The sequence below is a fragment of the Vipera ursinii genome, assembly GCF_947247035.1.
Source record: "Vipera ursinii genome assembly, chromosome: 2".
Taxonomy (NCBI): domain Eukaryota; kingdom Metazoa; phylum Chordata; class Lepidosauria; order Squamata; family Viperidae; genus Vipera; species Vipera ursinii.
Window position 1 is genome coordinate 261,423,108 of NC_139513.1, and position 18,554 is coordinate 261,441,661.

Sequence of the window (18,554 nt, forward strand, 5' to 3'; positions counted from 1 at the left end):
TCCATGAGTCATAAAAGAGCCGAGGTTGCCTACCCCTGTACTAGACTTAGCTGTTTCCTTGCTGCCCTCTCGTAGTTTCCCGCAGGGTTGAAGCTCAGAAACAGTTCGAGAGCCCCGGGACAAGTGCTTAGTCTGCTTAGTCTCCACCACCTCTTCTTCTATCCCAGGGGTCTTCAAACCTGGCCCTTTTATGACTTGTGGACTTCAACTCCCAGAAACCTTCAGCCAGCGTGCCTGGCTGAGGAATTCTGGGATTTGTAGTCCACAGGTGATAAAAGGGCCAAGTTTGAAGACCCCTGTTCTATCCCCTGCTCCCTTGTATACGCATTGGAATAAGACTGGAGAAAATTTAAAGCAATGCTACGCAAAGATTGGTCGACAACGGGCAGGAATTGCGAAGAACTTCTCTCCGGCTTACTCTGCCCTCTTCCGGCGGAATCAAAAAGGAAGCAGAAAGGGCGAGAGCCGACGCGAATGAGAAAAGCGGCCGCCCTCTCTCCGGGCCGCCGCAGAAGTTAGAGACGAGGCGCGGTATGATGACGTAGTTGCCGCGCCGCAACACTGTGCTGCGATGGCGGCTCCCTGCGCGGCAGCGTGAGCGTGAGGAACCGGAGATCCCGGTAACTGCGGGCTGATTGTGTGTGTGTGTGTGTGGGGGAATTCCCAGGGATGCGAAAACTCCCCAGCCTCGAAACAAAATGGTTTCCTTCTCCTGGTTTAGCGTTTCCTTTTTTAGCCTCAATTCATCCTCTTTTCTCTAGTAACGGTAGGTAGACTGTAGCATTTTAACGGCAGGAAGGCAAACCAGGAAGAGCCGCTTCTTTCCTCACCTTGTTGTCTCCCTCCCAGAAAATGCTGCGGGAGTATTAGATTAGAAGGGGTCTTCAAACTTGGCCCTTTTATGACTTGTGAACTTCAACTCCCAGAATTCCTCAGCCAGCTTTGCTGGCTGAGGAATTCTGGGAGTTGAAGTCCACAAGTCATAAAAGGGCCAAGTTTGAAGACCCCTGGATTAGATTAACGCTTTCTTGCCTGCCTGCATTGTTAACAGCAGGCAGGTGGCCCTGGAAAGCCTCCAAGTGAAGTCTTGAAAGCAGCGTTTGCAATCATTGGTATTCGGGGCAATGTTGCTTCCGGAAAAAGTTTTTTGGGGCAGTCGTCCACTGGCATTCCTGCTATCAATGAGTTTTAAAAGTAATTGCAGTAAGAAAAAGTGCTCCATTTTATCTGTTACCAATCTGATTTGTTTTTAAATTGAAAACCAGGTGGCCAGAATTGGGCATAACCTGTATTGTCATAAACACAGTTTATGAAGTCTGACTGTATCGGCTATAAATTATCAATTGCAATTTACTAGGTGTGGACATTAATAGCTGATAGTCAATTAATAGTTGACATTAATTGAGACTTTTTCTCACATCCCTCTTCAGAGCTTGTAACTACTGACTTCAAGGAAACATAAATCTTACCTTGGCTGAGGAGAGTTTGAGCAGATTTTCTAGTTAGATTTTAAAAAATTGAATGGAAAAGAGTAACAGGATAACAGTTGGAAGGTACCTTGGAGGTCTTGTAATCTAACACCCTGTTCAAGCAGGAAACCCTATCTCATTTCAGACAAATGGCTGTCCAATCTCTTCTTACAAATAGAATTCTTGTTTAAGATGGAATAACAAATATATTGCAGATTATTGTAGAATTTTACCACCTCCCATTTCAAAATGAGTGAAACAGCCTAGTCCTCAACAGTAATTTGAATTCTAAGATTTATTCTACGCATTCATATTTTAGATAAAAGAAGATGGGAGAATTGTATCCTTACTTATTTTGCTATTTTAAACAACCTGTTTGCTTTTTATTTTAAAAGGTTGCATCTAGAAAATTCTAGCCTTATGAAGTTTACAGGTGGAAGATTACTTTCTGCTTCTGGAGAAATTTCATTTAAGAAACAATGGCAAATTACAAGCCTGTAATAGTTCAGACATTTCCAAAGCTTGGAGAAAAAATTACAAAGGATACTTTGTATTGGAAGAATTATAAGGTAATAAAATACACTGTAGCTAATTTTAAGAATTGAAACTGATATAGTCAGTTCTTTGTAACTATTACCTGATTTGATTTTTTTTATTGAAAAAAGAAAAATGCAAAATTTGTCTGCACTCTCCCATTCCTGAGTGAATCCTGATTTAACAAATCCTCAGTTTAGCTGACTTTAGAATCTGTGGACCAGATTTCATCCAAACATTTCCCACAAGTGCCAGACAAGTTGGTTGCATTAGAGTAGTTTGGACAAGATAGTTGAACTTATGGTAATTTAGCCTACTTTTTACAAAACTACAGCAATTGTGCAAATTACGTTAATATAAAATTAATTTTTGACAGCCAGTTCGGTCTAGTGGTTAAGGAAACAGGTTAGAAATCAGGAGAGTGTGAATTCCAATCCTGCCATAGGCATGAAAACTAGTTGGGTGACTTTGAAACAATCACTCTCTTTCAGCCCACAAGGTCAGCCTTGGCTGTCAGTGCTTGTTTCAACCAATAGATTACTATTCAGTTGATCTGAAAAAAGTGGACCCAGCATTTGCAGGAAAATGACAGGAAGAAAAATAAATAAATTTGCAAAATGAAAGTACTACACAAATGAAGTAAATTATCATGAGTGTCTATTTTCTTATTTTATGAAATTTGGGAGTAATTGACATTCCCTCCCCCCAAATGAGCTATTAAAATGAAGTTTCACTGTATGTGAATGCATATGATGTTGCAATGCTGTGAATAAAAATATTTCATTTTTAAACTTAAAAGATCGTCACTTTTTTCTTTCAGTCTTTTATAGATATTTTTCTAATAACATTGCCTTAAAAAAGGATAATAATGTTTAACATTGTCCTACCTTTGTTCAGACTCCCATTCAGATAAAGGAATTTGGTGCAGTGAATAAAATAGACTTTTCTCCAGTTCCTCCGTATAATTATGCTGTCACAGCCTCATCAAGGGTAAGATTTAAGTTAATTTTTTTCTTTAAAATATCCACATTTTCTCACACTCGAATTTCTGCAAATTAATTGCTGTGCCATCCTATGTTTACTGTAGTAGAACAAATGTGTCCATTTGCTGAAACAGGCGAAACAATGCATAGGAAATTCAGTTCTGAAATATGGAAAGGTCTTTTATAATTCTATAGGTTTTTTTTCCTGGTGCATATTTTTACTTAGGTTGCTCCTTTCACTTACTTTAGTAGCAAGAGCAAAGAATTTGTTTTGTAGCCTGTAGGTTGCCTCATAGAACTACCTCCAAATTGTTTGATTCTTCCCTCTGATACACAGGTTGATGCACCAGCTCCCAGCTTATCTTGATTTTCTGCTCTTTTTATCTTTATTTCTCATTGAAAATTTTTCATTGATTGCCAGGTCCCCTGAAGGTTTCGGAAGCCCCTCATTCTTCTTGGCTGCTTCACAATAGTTATCAGAAAGTTGGAACCACCATTTTGAGAATTTAATCTTTCAAGCGGCTGCCTCACCAGAAGCATGACTGTCTCTTCACACACACACACACACACACACACTGCATATCTTTCCCTTCCCTAGGATAATTTTCAACAGCTGCAGTGGGGACAGCAAATGTTCGCTCAATTGATTTACTCCTCAGAGGAGGTAAAATCATTCTCAGCCCTTTTGAGGAGCTCAGAGATCCACAGATAGAATAAGAGAACAATAGTTTCCTTCCCCTCAAGGGACTAACCATCATCCTTCACCACAATAATAATTAGCTGCAAGAGCCTTAAGCTCATTAGTCCTCTTTTCATTCTAGCAGAACCATTTTAAAACTCTAAATTGGTTAATCTTACTGAAATTTTGTTCTAGGGAAAAGTTTTGTAGCCAGTAGTGGAAATCTGAATTAGTGGTTAGCATTGGATTCATAAGTTATACTAGTTTGGTCCAGAAGAAAAAGAAAGATTTGGTTTTGTTACCTAGGAGAAGGAAAATGTACCATTCAGGATCCCTATGCTTATACTTGTGATACCAAACAATGGTTTATCAATAAATGTGAGTCTCTAGATATACCTGAAAGAGAACTGGTTCTTCAGAGAAGAGGTATTCTATAGGTCAATGGTCTCAAACTCGAAATCGTCATAATGACTGATGACAAGTTTATTAGTCCAAAGGCTGGAATAAGGAACCCTTTTCATATTTTTCTGCAAGTGTATTGTGCACCAAAAATGAAGAAAGTAAAGGGGATCATAGCAAGTTGTTAAGCACATTTATTAAAGAAAGAAAACATTGCTGCAAATCAGAGTTACCTTTTGGCCATTTCAGAGGCCACAGTAATGTCTATGCAATCAAGGTCAAAGTTATTGACTTTGATGTAGGGCATGTGGAGAATGATTCGTGCATCAGCTGTGGCCATAAGCAGCAAGCTTTTGGCTTTTCCAGTATCATTCTGAATGAAAATTTGTGCATTATATGTTGTTTTAGATCCACATATATGGACGATATTCACAAGAGCCAATCAAAACATTTTCTCGCTTCAAAGATGTAGCTTATTGTGCCACCTATCGAGAGGATGGACAGCTGCTTGTTGCTGGCAGTGAAGAGGGGAGCGTTCGAATCTTTGACATTGGTGGGAGAGCACCATTAAGGCAGTTTGAAGGCCACACCAAGTAAGTACAGGAACATGACTATACTTGATGCATTGACTTAATTACTTCAATCTACAAGTGTACTTTGGAGTAATTGCAATTTCAGATGTGAGAAAATATAATATTTACAAGTAATAAGTTGCCATTGTTTTACCAACTGATGAGTCTATATTAATGTCATTAGGCACAGTGCATTGATTTTAAAAATTCTTTGTGTGCAATTGTGATGTAAAATGCAGACTTTTGGCATACATTTTGCACATAATTATGCTCACCTTTGCTCCCACAGATCTGATATGTTTAATTGTGCTAGAAAACTTCATTATTAATTTTGGTTTTAATTAATATACTGGAAACATTTGATTATTGATCCAAGTAGAGTTTTCATAATTGTAGGTTTTAAAAATATGACTAGAGTTTGTTTTTATGCATAATACAGAATTTTAAAATATGAATTGTTGAATACATTTAATTTACTAATTAAAGTTTAATTGGTATTTTAGTTGTTTATTTCAGATCTTATAGGATGCACAGATCCAAACTAATTCTGAGTGGCCTATAAGATGCATATAATATCCTGGCTTAGCATATCATGCCTTAACCCAGAATAACTGGATCATTATTGTTTCCTTGATGGGTGAACCCAGCCATTTTATTTGTAATCACTGTGTGAATTAATGGACAGCTTTCCCCCTATTTATAAAGATTATTTTCTTAGATCTTTAATATATTGTTCTCAACTATTTTTTAAAATGACAGAGATGATTTCAGATTCCCTTTAAGTATCTCAGATAATCTTCAAGTAATTCAGAAAACAGTGCTAATCAGTACTCTGAAATAGTAGAATACACAGACCCTTTGAAGGGTTTGTATTGGCTATAGCAAAAATGAGATGGCTTTATATTTGTTTTTTGTTGTTATGATTTATAGAGCAGTACGTGTTGTAGGATTTCTGTCTGATAAGTATCGAATAATGTCTGGAGCAGATGATTATACATCACGTGTTTGGGATGTTTCAACCTCATCTGAAATAGCATGCTATAAGGAGCACACAGATTATGTAAGATGTGGCTGTACTAGTAAACTGAATGCAGATCTTTTTGTAACAGGTTCGTGATTTACCTTACATTTACTGGTGACAAAATGACTTCCTGAATGATTTTTTTCTTCATTTCTCTACTATTACAATATTTTCCTAATTATAAATTTCCTAGTTATTTATGTTCAAATAGATTGATTTTCCTGAGTCAGCTTGGTTTTCTGCTCTATGTTTCATTTTTTTGTTAGAATAATTTAATAATGATAGGTAGCTAATTTTAAAATTCTGACATTTTGGAATCAGAACATGAAATCCTTAGATGGCATATTTGACCTTAGATTATAAGACAATTTACGTTGAAAACTTGGTTATTGTTGAGTTTGTTTTATTCTTACAAATGTTGGTAAGACATTAGACGTTGTAAGACGGCCAATACAGATAATTCTTGACTTACAATCTTTCTTTTAGTGACTAGTGACAACAACACTGAAAAAAGTGATTTTCACACTACTGTTGCAGCATCCCTATGGTCACGTGATCATTCAGATGCTTGGCATTATTTATGACGGTTGCATTGTCTCAGGATCATGTGATCACCATTTGTAACCTGCCCAGCCAGCTTTCTGACAAGCAGAGACAAGGGGGAAGCCAGATTCTCTTAACAACAGCCTGATTCACTTAACTGGCAAAAAGTCATAAAATGAGGTGCAACTCAATAACCGGCCTGGTCTGATGGGTTCAGGGGTATTTTATAGTTTTGTATTAATTTATTGAATAGGGCTGTAGTATTTAATATTTTTTTTAATTTTTGTACATTGTATTTTATTGTATTGCCCTGTACACCACCCTGAGTCCTTCGGGAGAAGGGCGGTATATAAATAAAATAAAATAATAAAATAAAATAAAATAAAATAAAATAAAATAAAATAAAATAAATAAATTGCCTCGCTTAACAACATAAATGTTGGACTTAATTGTTGTAATCAGCTTGTCACTTTTCCAAATTGGCAGTTAGAAACAGGCACCTAAACTACAATGACCCTGATCAAGACAAGTAGGACAAGCTGCCACATAAAAAGCCAACAAACCTCACTCCTTTGTGTTAAAGCACTAATAAAGTTAGATTATGTTTTAGGTCTGAAGAAAAGCACAGTTATGTGCTGTTCCTTCTCGTTGTGAAGCATTAAATCCTTTCTTCTCCTGGGATATATTCTAGGTTCCTACGACCATACGGTGAAAGTATATGATACACGGACAGACAAAAGCATTCTGAGGATAGAACATGGGCAGCCAGTAGAGAGTGTTAATCTCTTTCCTTCTGAAGGTCTTCTTGTGACAGCAGGTATTTCTTTCAATTAGCAGTTTTTTTCCACCGCTCTTTGCCATCTTTATTTTAAGCAAAACATCCTGTTTTTACTTCCATATGCAAAAATGCCCTTGCCCAGTTTCTTTTTCTTTTAAATTTGCATTACGTAAGCATGGGCTCAAGTCTTAGTAAGCTGTGATTAGTGACCTGCAGTTGTTTAATGCACAATGGGATTTGCAAGCCTTTTCTAAGTTATAGTCTAGCTTCTTTTGCTCGACTCCAAGTGAAAGTCTGAATCTATGATAAAAGGGGGTGATTAATAGACTGGGAAGGGAAGTAAACTATGGAGATTGCCTTCCAAAAATGTATGTATAAAATACTATTTTTTAAAACTTTGCAGGTGGTCGCTACATTAAAATCTGGGATATCCTTAAAGGAGGCCAGTTGTTAGTTTCTTTGAGAAATCACCATAAAACTGTAACCTGTTTGTGTTTGAGTAGCTCTGGAGAGAGGCTGCTCTCAGGCTCCCTAGATCGGTTTGTATTTTTCAGCTTTTTCTATCAAGCCGCTTATGCTGTGCTAATTAATAGTTCTGGGCAACGAATGCATATTCAACTGCAAAACTGAAAACTGGACAGATAATTTAAATACTGTGATGCACTTCTTCCATTTTCTGAAGACAAAGGTGAGACTTGCAAGCTTGCTGAATCTCAGAATCAGGGCTAGAGGTCTGCTGATGTGGTTTTGGTGCCATCAATAGATTGCTATCTTTCCATTAGCTGAAAGGAAATGTGACCATTTTATTCATATATATCAACAAAGCAACTCATTCTCAGGAAATGGTGCACAGAGCTACAACCATACACAGAGATGTTTGTACGGCAATGACATATATAAGTAATGGGGATCACTTTTACAATTTAAGGTAACTTTGAAATTATTCTTCATCCAAATTCCTGAAGGGCTGATAATGTCACGGCATGATGTAAAAAGCCTGGGGATATTCTTCAGTGTTTGGCTGGGAAGATTGGATACTTTGGTGTGTGGGGAGGTTGTTTCAGGTATATTCAATCTTTCAAAGAAAAAAATATATGATCTTGCCTGCTGGAGCAGTAGGAAAAGTAACCCTTCAGTTGAGGATATCAAATGATAGGATATCAGCAACATTGTGTAATGCAATCCATTTTATTAAATACAGGTAGTCCTCGACTTACAATCACAACTGAGCCCAAAATTTCCATTGCTAAGCAACAGTTAAGAGAGTTTTGCCTCATTTTGCAACCTTTCTTGCCACAGTTGTTAAGTGAATTGCTACATTGTTAAGTTGGTAACATGGTTGTTAAGTGAATCTGGCTTCCCCACTGACTTTGCTTGTCAGAAGTTTACAAATGGTGACCACATGACACTGCAGCCGCCACGAATACCTGCCAGTTGCCAAGAGGCCAAGTTTTGATCAGGTGCTATGGGGGGGGGGGACTGCAATGGTTATGAATGTGAAAAACATGACTTTTATCAATGCCATTGTAACTTTGGTCACGAAATGAATGGTTGTAAGTCGAGAACTACCTATACTGCTGAAATTACAGCAGAGGGCTGACTGGTACGGGCATTTTATTTTTTAGGCATGTGAAGATTTACAGTACATCTTCCTACAAAGTAGTGCACAGCTTTAACTATGAAGCATCAATTCTCAGTCTTGCATTAGCAGTAAGTAATATAATCTGGTGGGTATACAGATAACGGACATTTGTATCTGTGTATTGTTCTAAGCCAAATGTGTTTGGTTTGCTTTTTGTTTAACATAATGTGTGATCCCTGCCATTCTTTTATTTTGTAGGCCTTCAGATTTTTGTCAGTAAAAATGCTTATCAGTCTAAATTTTTGAATATAAGGTACTGGATATAAAGACATTTATAAAAATCAATTTATTTCTATAAAAATAAAAGGCAGTTGTGCATGTGCTATGCTTTTCAACTATATTCTTTAAATTTACTTGGCTGCCCATGCAAATCACATACCTGGCTGGCTAATAAAAAAGTAGAAGCAAAAATTTGCATATAAAATAACAAGACACTAGCTAAAAGTACAGAACTTCCCAGTCATTTCAACATAAAATCTGCAGTCCAGGCACCACTGATATGCTGACCCTAAAGCCTGAGAAATGAGCCATATTTTTAAGGCCTCCTGAAAGGCCAACAGCTGAAAGCCTCAGCGCTATAACTTGGGTGTCAAACAATTGTTGACCTGGTAATAGCCAAATAATGTTGCTTGGAATATGTGTTCTCTGGGTTGACGTTTGAGTACTTCTGGCCACCTAGATCTTCTTTAGGCAGATTAAGTCTGCTTTAAAAAACATAGCTTTATCTCATGAAATATACTGTTACTACATCCTGTTGGACTGTGTACTAACATAGTCTTCCTCAACATGATGCCTCCAAATGTATTAGACTATAGCTCTTGAATTCTGGATAATATAGTCGACACGCAAGCTGCTAGGAGTTCGGTAATGTACAGCATATCTGGAGGGTAAAAAGGTAAAGGTTCCCCCCGCACGTGCATGCTAGTCATTTCCAACTCTAGGGGCCGGTGCTCATCTACGTTTCAAAGCCAAAGAGCCAGCGCTTGTCCGAGGACATGTCCGTGGTCATGTGGCCGGCATGACTAGATGCCAAAGGCGCATGGAATGCTGTTACCTTCCCACCGTAGTGGTCCCTATTTTTCTACTTGCATTTTTACGTACTTTCGAACTGCTAGGTTGGCAGAAGCTGGGACGAGTAACAGGCGCTCACTCTGCTACATGGCACTTGGGGGTTCGACCCGCCAAACTGCCGACCATCTGATCGACAAGCTCAGCATCCTAACCCACTGAGCCACCACGTCCCTATCTGGAGGGTATCAGTTAGGAAACATAACAACACAATTGTAAAGTCTTTACATTAGTTTGTTGGTACATAAGGACATGAATGTTTTAGAAAAGGGCTCTATCAAGAGTGTTACCTCATTGTTTATTAATTAAAATTTAGGGCCAAAGATAAGGGATTCAATGCATATTTGAGATTAAGAAGTTAGCTACCTTGGATTGACTTCATTTTAAATATAGGCACAAATAACTGAACAAAGCAAATGAAAGTTTTACTGGCAGTATAAGCTCCCTTGAACACAATGGAATACATGGATAGAATAGTTGGGCTAAAAAACTTGATTGGGTTTAACCTCATAAGCCTGGTAATTTAATATAGTTGTATTTGATTAAAATATTTCAGTCTTTGTAGAATGCCTCTTCATATATAATATTAGGAGTTAGTCTCTGTTTTTACAAAATTAATACCGTTGAACTAAATATATGGATTAAACCAACTTTGTTTTCCTTTATAGCCTGAGGATGAAGCTTTGGTTGTAGGCATGACAAATGGCATATTGAATGTTAAACATCGGAAGCATGAAGGAGAAAAAGAGGTTTTGCATCGGAGAAGACCTGCATACAGAACCTTTGTGAAAGGAAAAAATTACCTACCAAAGCAGGTATGCAGAAAAAAGTGCTCAGAGAAAACCCTATTTTTTGTTAGTGCATGGCATGAAGAACTAAAAATATGAGGGGTAAAATTAGGTTACATTTCACCAGATATTAACACACAAAGGGGACCAGGGTAAGTAGATTAAAGAACAAAAACAAATATGCTGCTGGTTAACTGGATACTAAACCTTCAGCATTTAAAATACAAAAGTGGCAGGTGGCAAACTTGATGATAAAAGAAATCAAGTTGTAACCATATTTGTTCAAAGCTAAGTGAACAAAGTTTGTCAGGTCCATAGAACAGTCTGTTGTCTCACTGAATGAATTGGATCTGCTTTATCATGTAAAAGGATCTGTTTTATTTATATAATAATTATCCTGCGTGGCCTTGTAATGCATAGATGGCAGTTTAAATCAGTGAAGAATTAAAATATAAAACTGACAGAAAGGCATGGATATTTGAAATACTTAACAAAGGTTTGTGGTGGTGTTTACACCAGGGAAGGTGCCAAGGTGGGAATTTCAAAGTTTACTTACGTTCAGTAAGGGTACCTTTTCTCTTGACTTCCTCAAATGAGCTCTACCAATTGCTGGGACACAGACGAACAGTTCTCCTTGTTTGTTATGGGCTGGGCAGGGAGCTTTGGGAATAGTACAAAAGCTATTTGGATTGCAGTGATACTGTTTAAGATCATTGCCTAAAATTACCTAGTCAGGTGAGAACCCAGAAATCAGTACCCCCTTTTTTCCATGACGTGAGCACAAAGCAGTGGACTGTGTAAACGAGAATCTTGCGAGAACAAACTGTGTCTCTTATAGATTCCTTTTAGAAGAGGAGATTAATTAAAACAAGAAATAAATGAAACCAAAATGATTTTTTTACCACTTATGTTATTGACTGTCCTCTGACTCTTTCCCTGTCACTAGGAAGATTTATTTGTCAGCAAGCCTGTGAAGAACTATTTGAAGAAATATGACAGGTTCCTGCGAACTTTTCAGGTTTCCAAGGCTCTGGATGCAGTACTTCAAGTAAGATGATATTACTTGAACCATCTGCAGTGGATCTGATCAATATTTTCATAAATATAAGCCTTCTGCTATATATGCAATAACACTGGTACTGTTGTTAACACTGGGAAATACCAAATATAATGTTAAAAATTATTGGAGAAATTCTCTGTAGGTTTTATGTGAAGAAATATGAAGGATTAGGAAAACAAAGGGATCACCTTATTTTGAGTATTGCTTGTTTAACTAGAATCTCTTTATATTTTAGTAGAATTTTACAAAGCTCTGATCACACTGTAAGTTGCAGTATTTCAGGATTACAGATGGTCCCAAGGTTCACAAATATCCTCTTACGGCTGTTTTACACTTTAATTCCTAAAGTAGCAAAGTGGTTTTAGTTTGGTAAAAGATACTGCTAAAAGCATTTCAGGTTTTCAAATTTGTTTTATGTCTTCTAAAGGAAAATAGATGTTTTTTCCTCTGTAATTAATATTTCCGGAAAATTTCCATCTTTAACCAGACCAAGCCTTTAATCCACATTATGGGGAACTGAGCCTGGCCTGGGGACTGGACTTAGTTGCCCATTGCTCTTGCAGAGTGAAAGGTAACAGGTTAAGTTCTCCCTCCAAAGGACCATTATAGACAGTATCACTTTGGCCTGTGAAAGGAGATGAGGGCCATTGCTTTCCATCTCTTGCATGGATAAAGGCTGTTGTTGGAGAGCCATCTTTTCCTACCTTTCACTGCATGGAAGGCTTTTGACTGCAGGAGGAGACAAAATGGTGAAAGATGGACATGGTTCTCACCTCATGTCTTTCCTTCCCGAGAACAGTGATGAGTGGCTAAAACAGAGCTGTGTTTGAAGGCAAATCACACAATTATGCCAGAGAGGAGAAGGTTGGTTGAGGAAAGTACTGAGACTTTCTTGAGGCCATGTAGGCCAGATTAGATTTGGTTGGAGCCAGGCAGTTAAGTGGTCTTCCCACTCAGGTTGGCAAGTGCTCTGTAGGATTCCATTTTGCTGCCTTTCCTTCTTGGAGAAGCCACATTTTGAATTAGGTACCATTTGCATGCAAATCATGTACTGTGTCGCTGACCTGGAACCTCTCCCCACTTCAGGTTCTTGTATCAGCATATACAGTGGGACAAAAAAGTATTTAGCCAGCCACCAATTGTGCAGGTTCTCCCACTTAAAAAGATGAGAGAGACCTGTAATTTTCATCATAAGTATACCTCAACTATGAGAGACAAAATGGGGGGAAAGAATCCAGGAAATCACATTGTAGGATTTCTAATGAATTAATTCGTACATTCCTCGGTAAAATTAAGTATTTGGTCATCTACAAACAAGCAAGATTTCTGGCTCTCACAGACCTGTAACAACTTCTTTAAGAGGCTCCTCTGTCCTCCACTGGTTACCTGTACTGTATGAATGGCACCTGGTTGAACTTGTTATCAGTATAAAAGACACCAGTCCACAACCTCAAACAGTCACACTCCAAACTCCACTATGGCCAAGACCAAAGAGCTGTCGAAGGACACCAGAAACAAAATTGTATACCTGCACCATGCTGGGAAGACTGAATTTGCAATAGGCAAGCAGCTTGGTGTGAAGATATCAACTGTGGGAGCAATTATTAGAAAATGGAAGACATACAATACTACTGATAATTTTCCTCGTTCTGGGGCTCCACGCAAGATCTCACCCCGTGGGGTCAAAATGATCATAAGAACGGTGAGCAAAAATCCCAGAACCACACGGGGGTACCTAGTGAATGACCTGCAGAGAGCTGGGACCAAAGTAACAAAGGCTACCATCAGTAACACACTACATCGCCAGGGACTCAAATTCTGCAGTGCCAGACGTGTCCCCCTGCTTAAGCCAGTACATGTCCCGGCCCGTCTGAAATTTGCTAGAGAGCATTTGGATGATCCAGAACAGGATTGGGAGAATGTCATATGGTCAGATGAAACCAAAGTAGAACTTTTTGGTAAAAACTCAACTCATCGTGTTTGGAGGAGAAAGAATGCTGAGTTGCATCCAAAGAACACCATACCTACTGTGAAGCATGGGGGTGGAAACATCATGCTTTGGGGCTGTTTTTCTGCAAAGGGACCAGGACGACTGATCCGTGTAAAGGAAAGAATGAATGGGGCCATGTATCGTGAGATTTTGAGTGAAAACCTCCTTCCATCAGCAAGGGCATTGAAGATGAAACGTGGCTGGGTCTTTCAGCATGACAATGATCCCAAACACACCGCCCGGGCAACGAAGGAGTGGCTTCGTAAGAAGCATTTCAAGGTCCTGGAGTGGCCTAGCCAGTCTCCAGATCTCAACCCCATAGAAAACCTTTGGAGGGAGTTGAAAGTCCGTGTTGCCCAGCGACAGCCCCAAAACATCACTGCTCTAGAGGAGATCTGCATGGAGGAATGGGCCAAAATACCAGCAACAGTGTGTGCAAACCTTGTGAAGACTTACAGAAAACGTTTGACCTCTGTCATTGCCAACAAAGGGTATATAACAAAGTATTGAGATGGACTTTTGTTATTGACCAAATATTTATTTTCCACCATAATTTGCAAATAAATTCGTTAGAAATCCTACAATGTGATTTCCTGGATTCTTTCCCCCCCATTTTGTCTCTCATAGTTGAGGTATACCTATGATGAAAATTACAGGCCTCTCTCATCTTTTTAAGTGGGAGAACTTGCACAATTGGTGGCTGACTAATACCTTTTTGTCCCACTGTATTTTTTTTAGGGAAAAGTGGAACTAAAATATTTTTGCATACTTTTTATATTTAGTTCCTAAAGTTTAGTTTTATATTTAGTCATAGGAAATGTTTACCTGGTTTTCATCATTAAATGTGAAAGTGGGATGAGCCATTTTTAAAATATAATTTATTCATATAAGAAAGCAAAATATATGATTACCTTGGCCTAGAAATAACTGTAAATTCAATTATGTTGGTTTGGAAAACAAAAAAGGTGTTTCATTAATGATCCTTGAACAGCTGCTTGCAATCAAGACCCTTAACAGATGTGTCCTTGGCACAGCATTTAGACAAGATTGCAACAAGCTGCTCTGTGAATGGCTCTGAAAAATAAACTTACATTCTGAATTAACTCATTTTTCTTTAGGAATTAGAATACGTTTGGGTTGCTGAAATGCTTGAGAACATTTCATTGTAAAACACTTTATTCTTGAATACTTTCCACTACTAGGGGCCTGAAAAAAAGAATCCACCTGAAGTTACAGTTGCTGTCATGCAAGAATTAAACCGCAGAGGAACCCTGAAAAATGCACTTGCTGGGCGGGATGAAAAGCAGCTCAGTGTCCTACTTTCTTTCTTAATAAGGTAATTACCAGGTTAGTTGTCAAAGGCAACTAAATTGCAGGCAATTCTACTTTTAGAATGATGGGGTTTTCAAATTCTTTTTTAAAAGTTTGGATGAGTTTTATTGGATCAAAGGGGATGGAGAAATATCAGAATGTGAAAGAACTTAATACAATAATGCACTACAGTCTGATTCAAAACCAAGATTCCTTTCTTTCTCCAGTAGGTCATTAAAAGTGAAAAAAAATTGAGTGCGATAGGAAGTTTAACATCTGGCTATTAATTAAATTTGCAGGAATGTGACTGATGCAAGATATGCTCCTGTACTGATAAATGTTGCAGAAATGATTATAGGTACGTTCATATATCAAATAACATGAATAAAGTTGACATGTACCCAGATATTTCATAACAGCATGCATTTTGTTGCTCATGAAAGAATACAATCCACAAATAAGCAGAGGGGTAGTAGCTAGAGTCCAATGGGAAATTGAATGCTTGCTTATAAGAAGGTTCCAGATTCAGTTACTGGATCTCCATAAGGCTAGGAAAGCCTTACCATGTAGTTAATTGTTTCTCAACCGTGGCAGCTTGAAGATGTGTGGACTTCTACTCCTAGAATTCTCCAGCCAGCACTTAATTCCATTCACCCACTTATCTCCCCCCATCTGCCCTGCGCTCTGCTGCCACCTACCCCTGCCGCCCCTAGGTAGCCTTTGCTGTTTTCCTGCTGTTGAGGTGTGCCTGGCTGATGGTGATTTATTTTATTTATTTTATTTTAATTCCATTTATATCCCTCCCTTCTCCGAAGACTCAGGGCGGCTTACAAGCTTAGCAGTAGCCTTCATTCTATGTATATGCCTGCTTATTAGGGCTTTCACACACACACCCCCAAGCGGCATTATTACAAAGTCAGCTTAATTGCCCCCAACAATCTGGGTCCTCATTTTACCTACCTGGGAAGGATGGAAGGCTGAGTCAACCTTGAGCCTGGTGGGATGTGAACCTGCACTAATTGCAGGCAGCTGGTGTTACTTAAGGAGGCATCAGCCCACTGCTCCACCAAGGCTCTTATGGCAGCAGAATGCAGGGTGGCCAAAAGAGCAGAATTGAAGAAAAGACTGGCATGGCCAGGCAAGTGAAGCATGAATTCCTTGCCCAACAGCTGCAACCAGGACTACTGGAACTGTTGTTGCTAAGGACTGCTTTACTTACTAATGGAAATTGTGATCCCATTGAGGGTCATTAAGTGAGGACTACCTGTTCCTTTCTATTTGTCATGTAAAACTATTGAGTATAGAGACCTGAGAGCCAATTTGGTGTAGAGGTTAAGGCTAGAAACTGGGAGACCCTGAGTCACAAAGTCTACCGGGTGACCTTGGGCCAGTCATTTTTTTTCTCAACCTGGGGAAAAAAGGCAATGGCAAAGCACTTCTGAAAAACCTTTCCAAGAAAACTGCAGGGACTTGTCCCCAGCAGTCTCTGAGAATCAGGCATGATTGAATAGAAGAAAAAAGAAACTTGAATAAGAAGTATGTTTACAGAGTGAGTGAGCGCTTCAGTGCATATAATTGTACATAGATACTCTCGCTCACTCACTCTGTAAACAGACTTTTCTGCTTTTTAAAAAATTGAATCTCTGTGATCAGAAATACTTAATTCTGCAACTTCCTGAATTTATGTTCCCCCCCCCAAAAAAAAAAATCCTGGAAAAAAAGCTATGGCAAATCACTTCCATATTGTTACAAAGGAAATTGCGTAATCAGATCCATGAAGTCACTAGGGGTTGAACTTGAAGGCGTCTTGACTTTTTAGGATCCAAGATAGGAATGATGAATCAAGAAGGCTCATGGATAACTTTGTGCCTCTTCGTTGTCTCGTTTCTCGTTTCTCAGATTGGTATTGGTGTTTTCCCAGCTATTATTTTCAGTTAGTGAACTGGCAAAATGGAATTTCATCGTGTGCTCCAACTGCTCCATCCTCTTCTATAGTAACAAGATTTTGGCTACCAAATCCTGCTTAAAATTGTTCTAGAAAAGAGGCAGTTGGGACTTCTTAGTATGTCTTTATTCTCATTAAGCACATAAATTCCATTAACGTGTATCTTTTATTTTTCAGATATATATATGCCTGTGATTGGGCAATCCTCCGTTATTGATAAGCAGTTTCTGAAACTTCAAAATCTTGTAGAGAAAGAGATTGATTATCAAGAGGAATTGCTAGAAGTTTTGGGAATGATGGATGCACTGTTTGCTACCATGACAAGAAAAAAATACAGTCCCATGGATGAGAAAAAAACTGTTGAGCTATAGAAAGTACTGGATCTGTGCTGAGAAATTTCACCAGTGAAATCTTTGCATTTAGCTCTTATTTGCACCCAAAAATAAACATTACTTTTGACTGGAGAGTGACACATCTTCTGAAATATTTTAATGCAGCCAGGGTGGATTTTTAAATTCCAATGCTATTTAATTATCCTTTTATTTATGCAAATTCATTAGGCTTTCTCCTTTAGATTATTCAAATATTTTTCTAATCATTAAATTGTCAGCTGCTAAGGTAGAAATAAATGCCAGAACTTGAAGAAAACTGTATAATATCTTATTTACAAGCTCTCTCATGGGACCATCTGTATTTAACCAGGTCTGCTTTCATTTGGGAAAACCAAGTCTTTGGAGATCTTTCTGTGCCAACTTTCAACAAAATTATTTCTATAAAAATATTCTGTATATGTAAAGTATCTAAGGATGCTTATGCTAAATATTTTAACATTTTAAATTCTAAGAATTTATCATAAACATGTACTTTCTGTTGGTATTTCAGCAGATGAAAATAAATAACAGTTGGCTAAGTAGTATCTTTTTCCTCCTTCACATAATATGAATAAGAGCATATTGACAGCCAACAACTAGGATTATTTAGAAATCTAATTCAAGTAGCAAATTATTCTTGGACAGTGTGGGATTGTCTGATTACTTCTAATTGCCAAGAATGCATGTTTAAACTACCACTGATAGACTATGTGTCATCAAGTAGTGTTATCTCTTAGTGATCATATGTTTCCAGCCTAGTTGTTCTAAGATGATGGCGCCTGGATCGGCTACAGCTGCATTGGCTCTCAGGTGAAAATTTTTGGGAGGAATATAAGGGATATAGGCCACATGATCAGAAAGGTTTTAATGTGTTTGAGCAACCTGGTGGAACTAAGGTAACATACAACCAACAATCTTTGCTGGCACGGTGAGTTTCTAGCTGTTTCGAAACTGTTGGTGAGACCATTAAAAGTCGGCACTGTTTGAAATTGTTCTGCTGGCAGCAAGATCTGACTGCTGGCCTAGCGATGGATTCTATTGCAAATAAGAGCTGTTTCCAAAGGAGGCAGAGGAGGAGAGGTTCCAGGGTTTATGGAGCGAAGGAACTAGCTGAGGCTGTCAGCAGGACCAGAGGACGAGAGAGAGGCTTTTGGAGGAGTTAGTGGTGGCGGCAGCATGCTCCAGGGGTGAAAAGAAATGAGGCCTCTTTAAGGAAAAGGTGGAAGAGACAGGATCAGAAAAAGGAAAGGAGGCAAGGTTGTCGTGCAGGAATACAAGCTAATTTGAGGGCTAATCCACATGGAGCTCCATTTCCATCTCTCTTGTTTGCCATCGTTCGCTCCCAAGAGACTAAAATAAGACGATCTGAAACTTGAGCTGGCCATGAACAAGGAGTGTATA

The 18,554-nt window shown here is 38.5% G+C and overlaps 1 protein-coding gene across 1 annotated transcript; it reads left to right on the forward strand.

Moving 5' to 3' along the window:
• The first annotated feature begins 439 nt into the window (after window positions 1-439).
• Window positions 440-17,725, forward strand: UTP15 (UTP15 small subunit processome component). The gene is made up of 13 exons (XM_083354058.1): window positions 440-620; window positions 1,865-2,038; window positions 2,901-2,993; window positions 4,473-4,657; window positions 5,567-5,745; window positions 6,892-7,017; window positions 7,382-7,517; window positions 8,604-8,688; window positions 10,357-10,503; window positions 11,423-11,524; window positions 14,729-14,862; window positions 15,137-15,195; window positions 16,960-17,725. Exons 2-13 carry the CDS (start codon window positions 1,949-1,951, stop codon window positions 17,151-17,153), a joined length of 1,530 nt encoding a protein of 509 aa, XP_083210184.1. The 5' UTR covers window positions 440-620; window positions 1,865-1,948; the 3' UTR covers window positions 17,154-17,725.
• The last annotated feature ends 829 nt before the right edge of the window (window positions 17,726-18,554 follow it).

What these genes read in the sequence shown, in the direction of transcription:
- UTP15 (XM_083354058.1), top strand. Translation starts at nt 1,949, where the DNA reads ATGGCAAATTACAAGCCTGTAATAGTTCAGACATTTCCAAAGCTTGGA. An exon ending in AAAATTACCTACCAAAGCAG is followed by an intron (nt 10,504 to 11,422) that starts GTATGCAGAAAA and finishes CCCTGTCACTAG; the next exon opens with GAAGATTTATTTGTCAGCAA. An exon ending in TGTTGCAGAAATGATTATAG is followed by an intron (nt 15,196 to 16,959) that starts GTACGTTCATAT and finishes TTTATTTTTCAG; the next exon opens with ATATATATATGCCTGTGATT.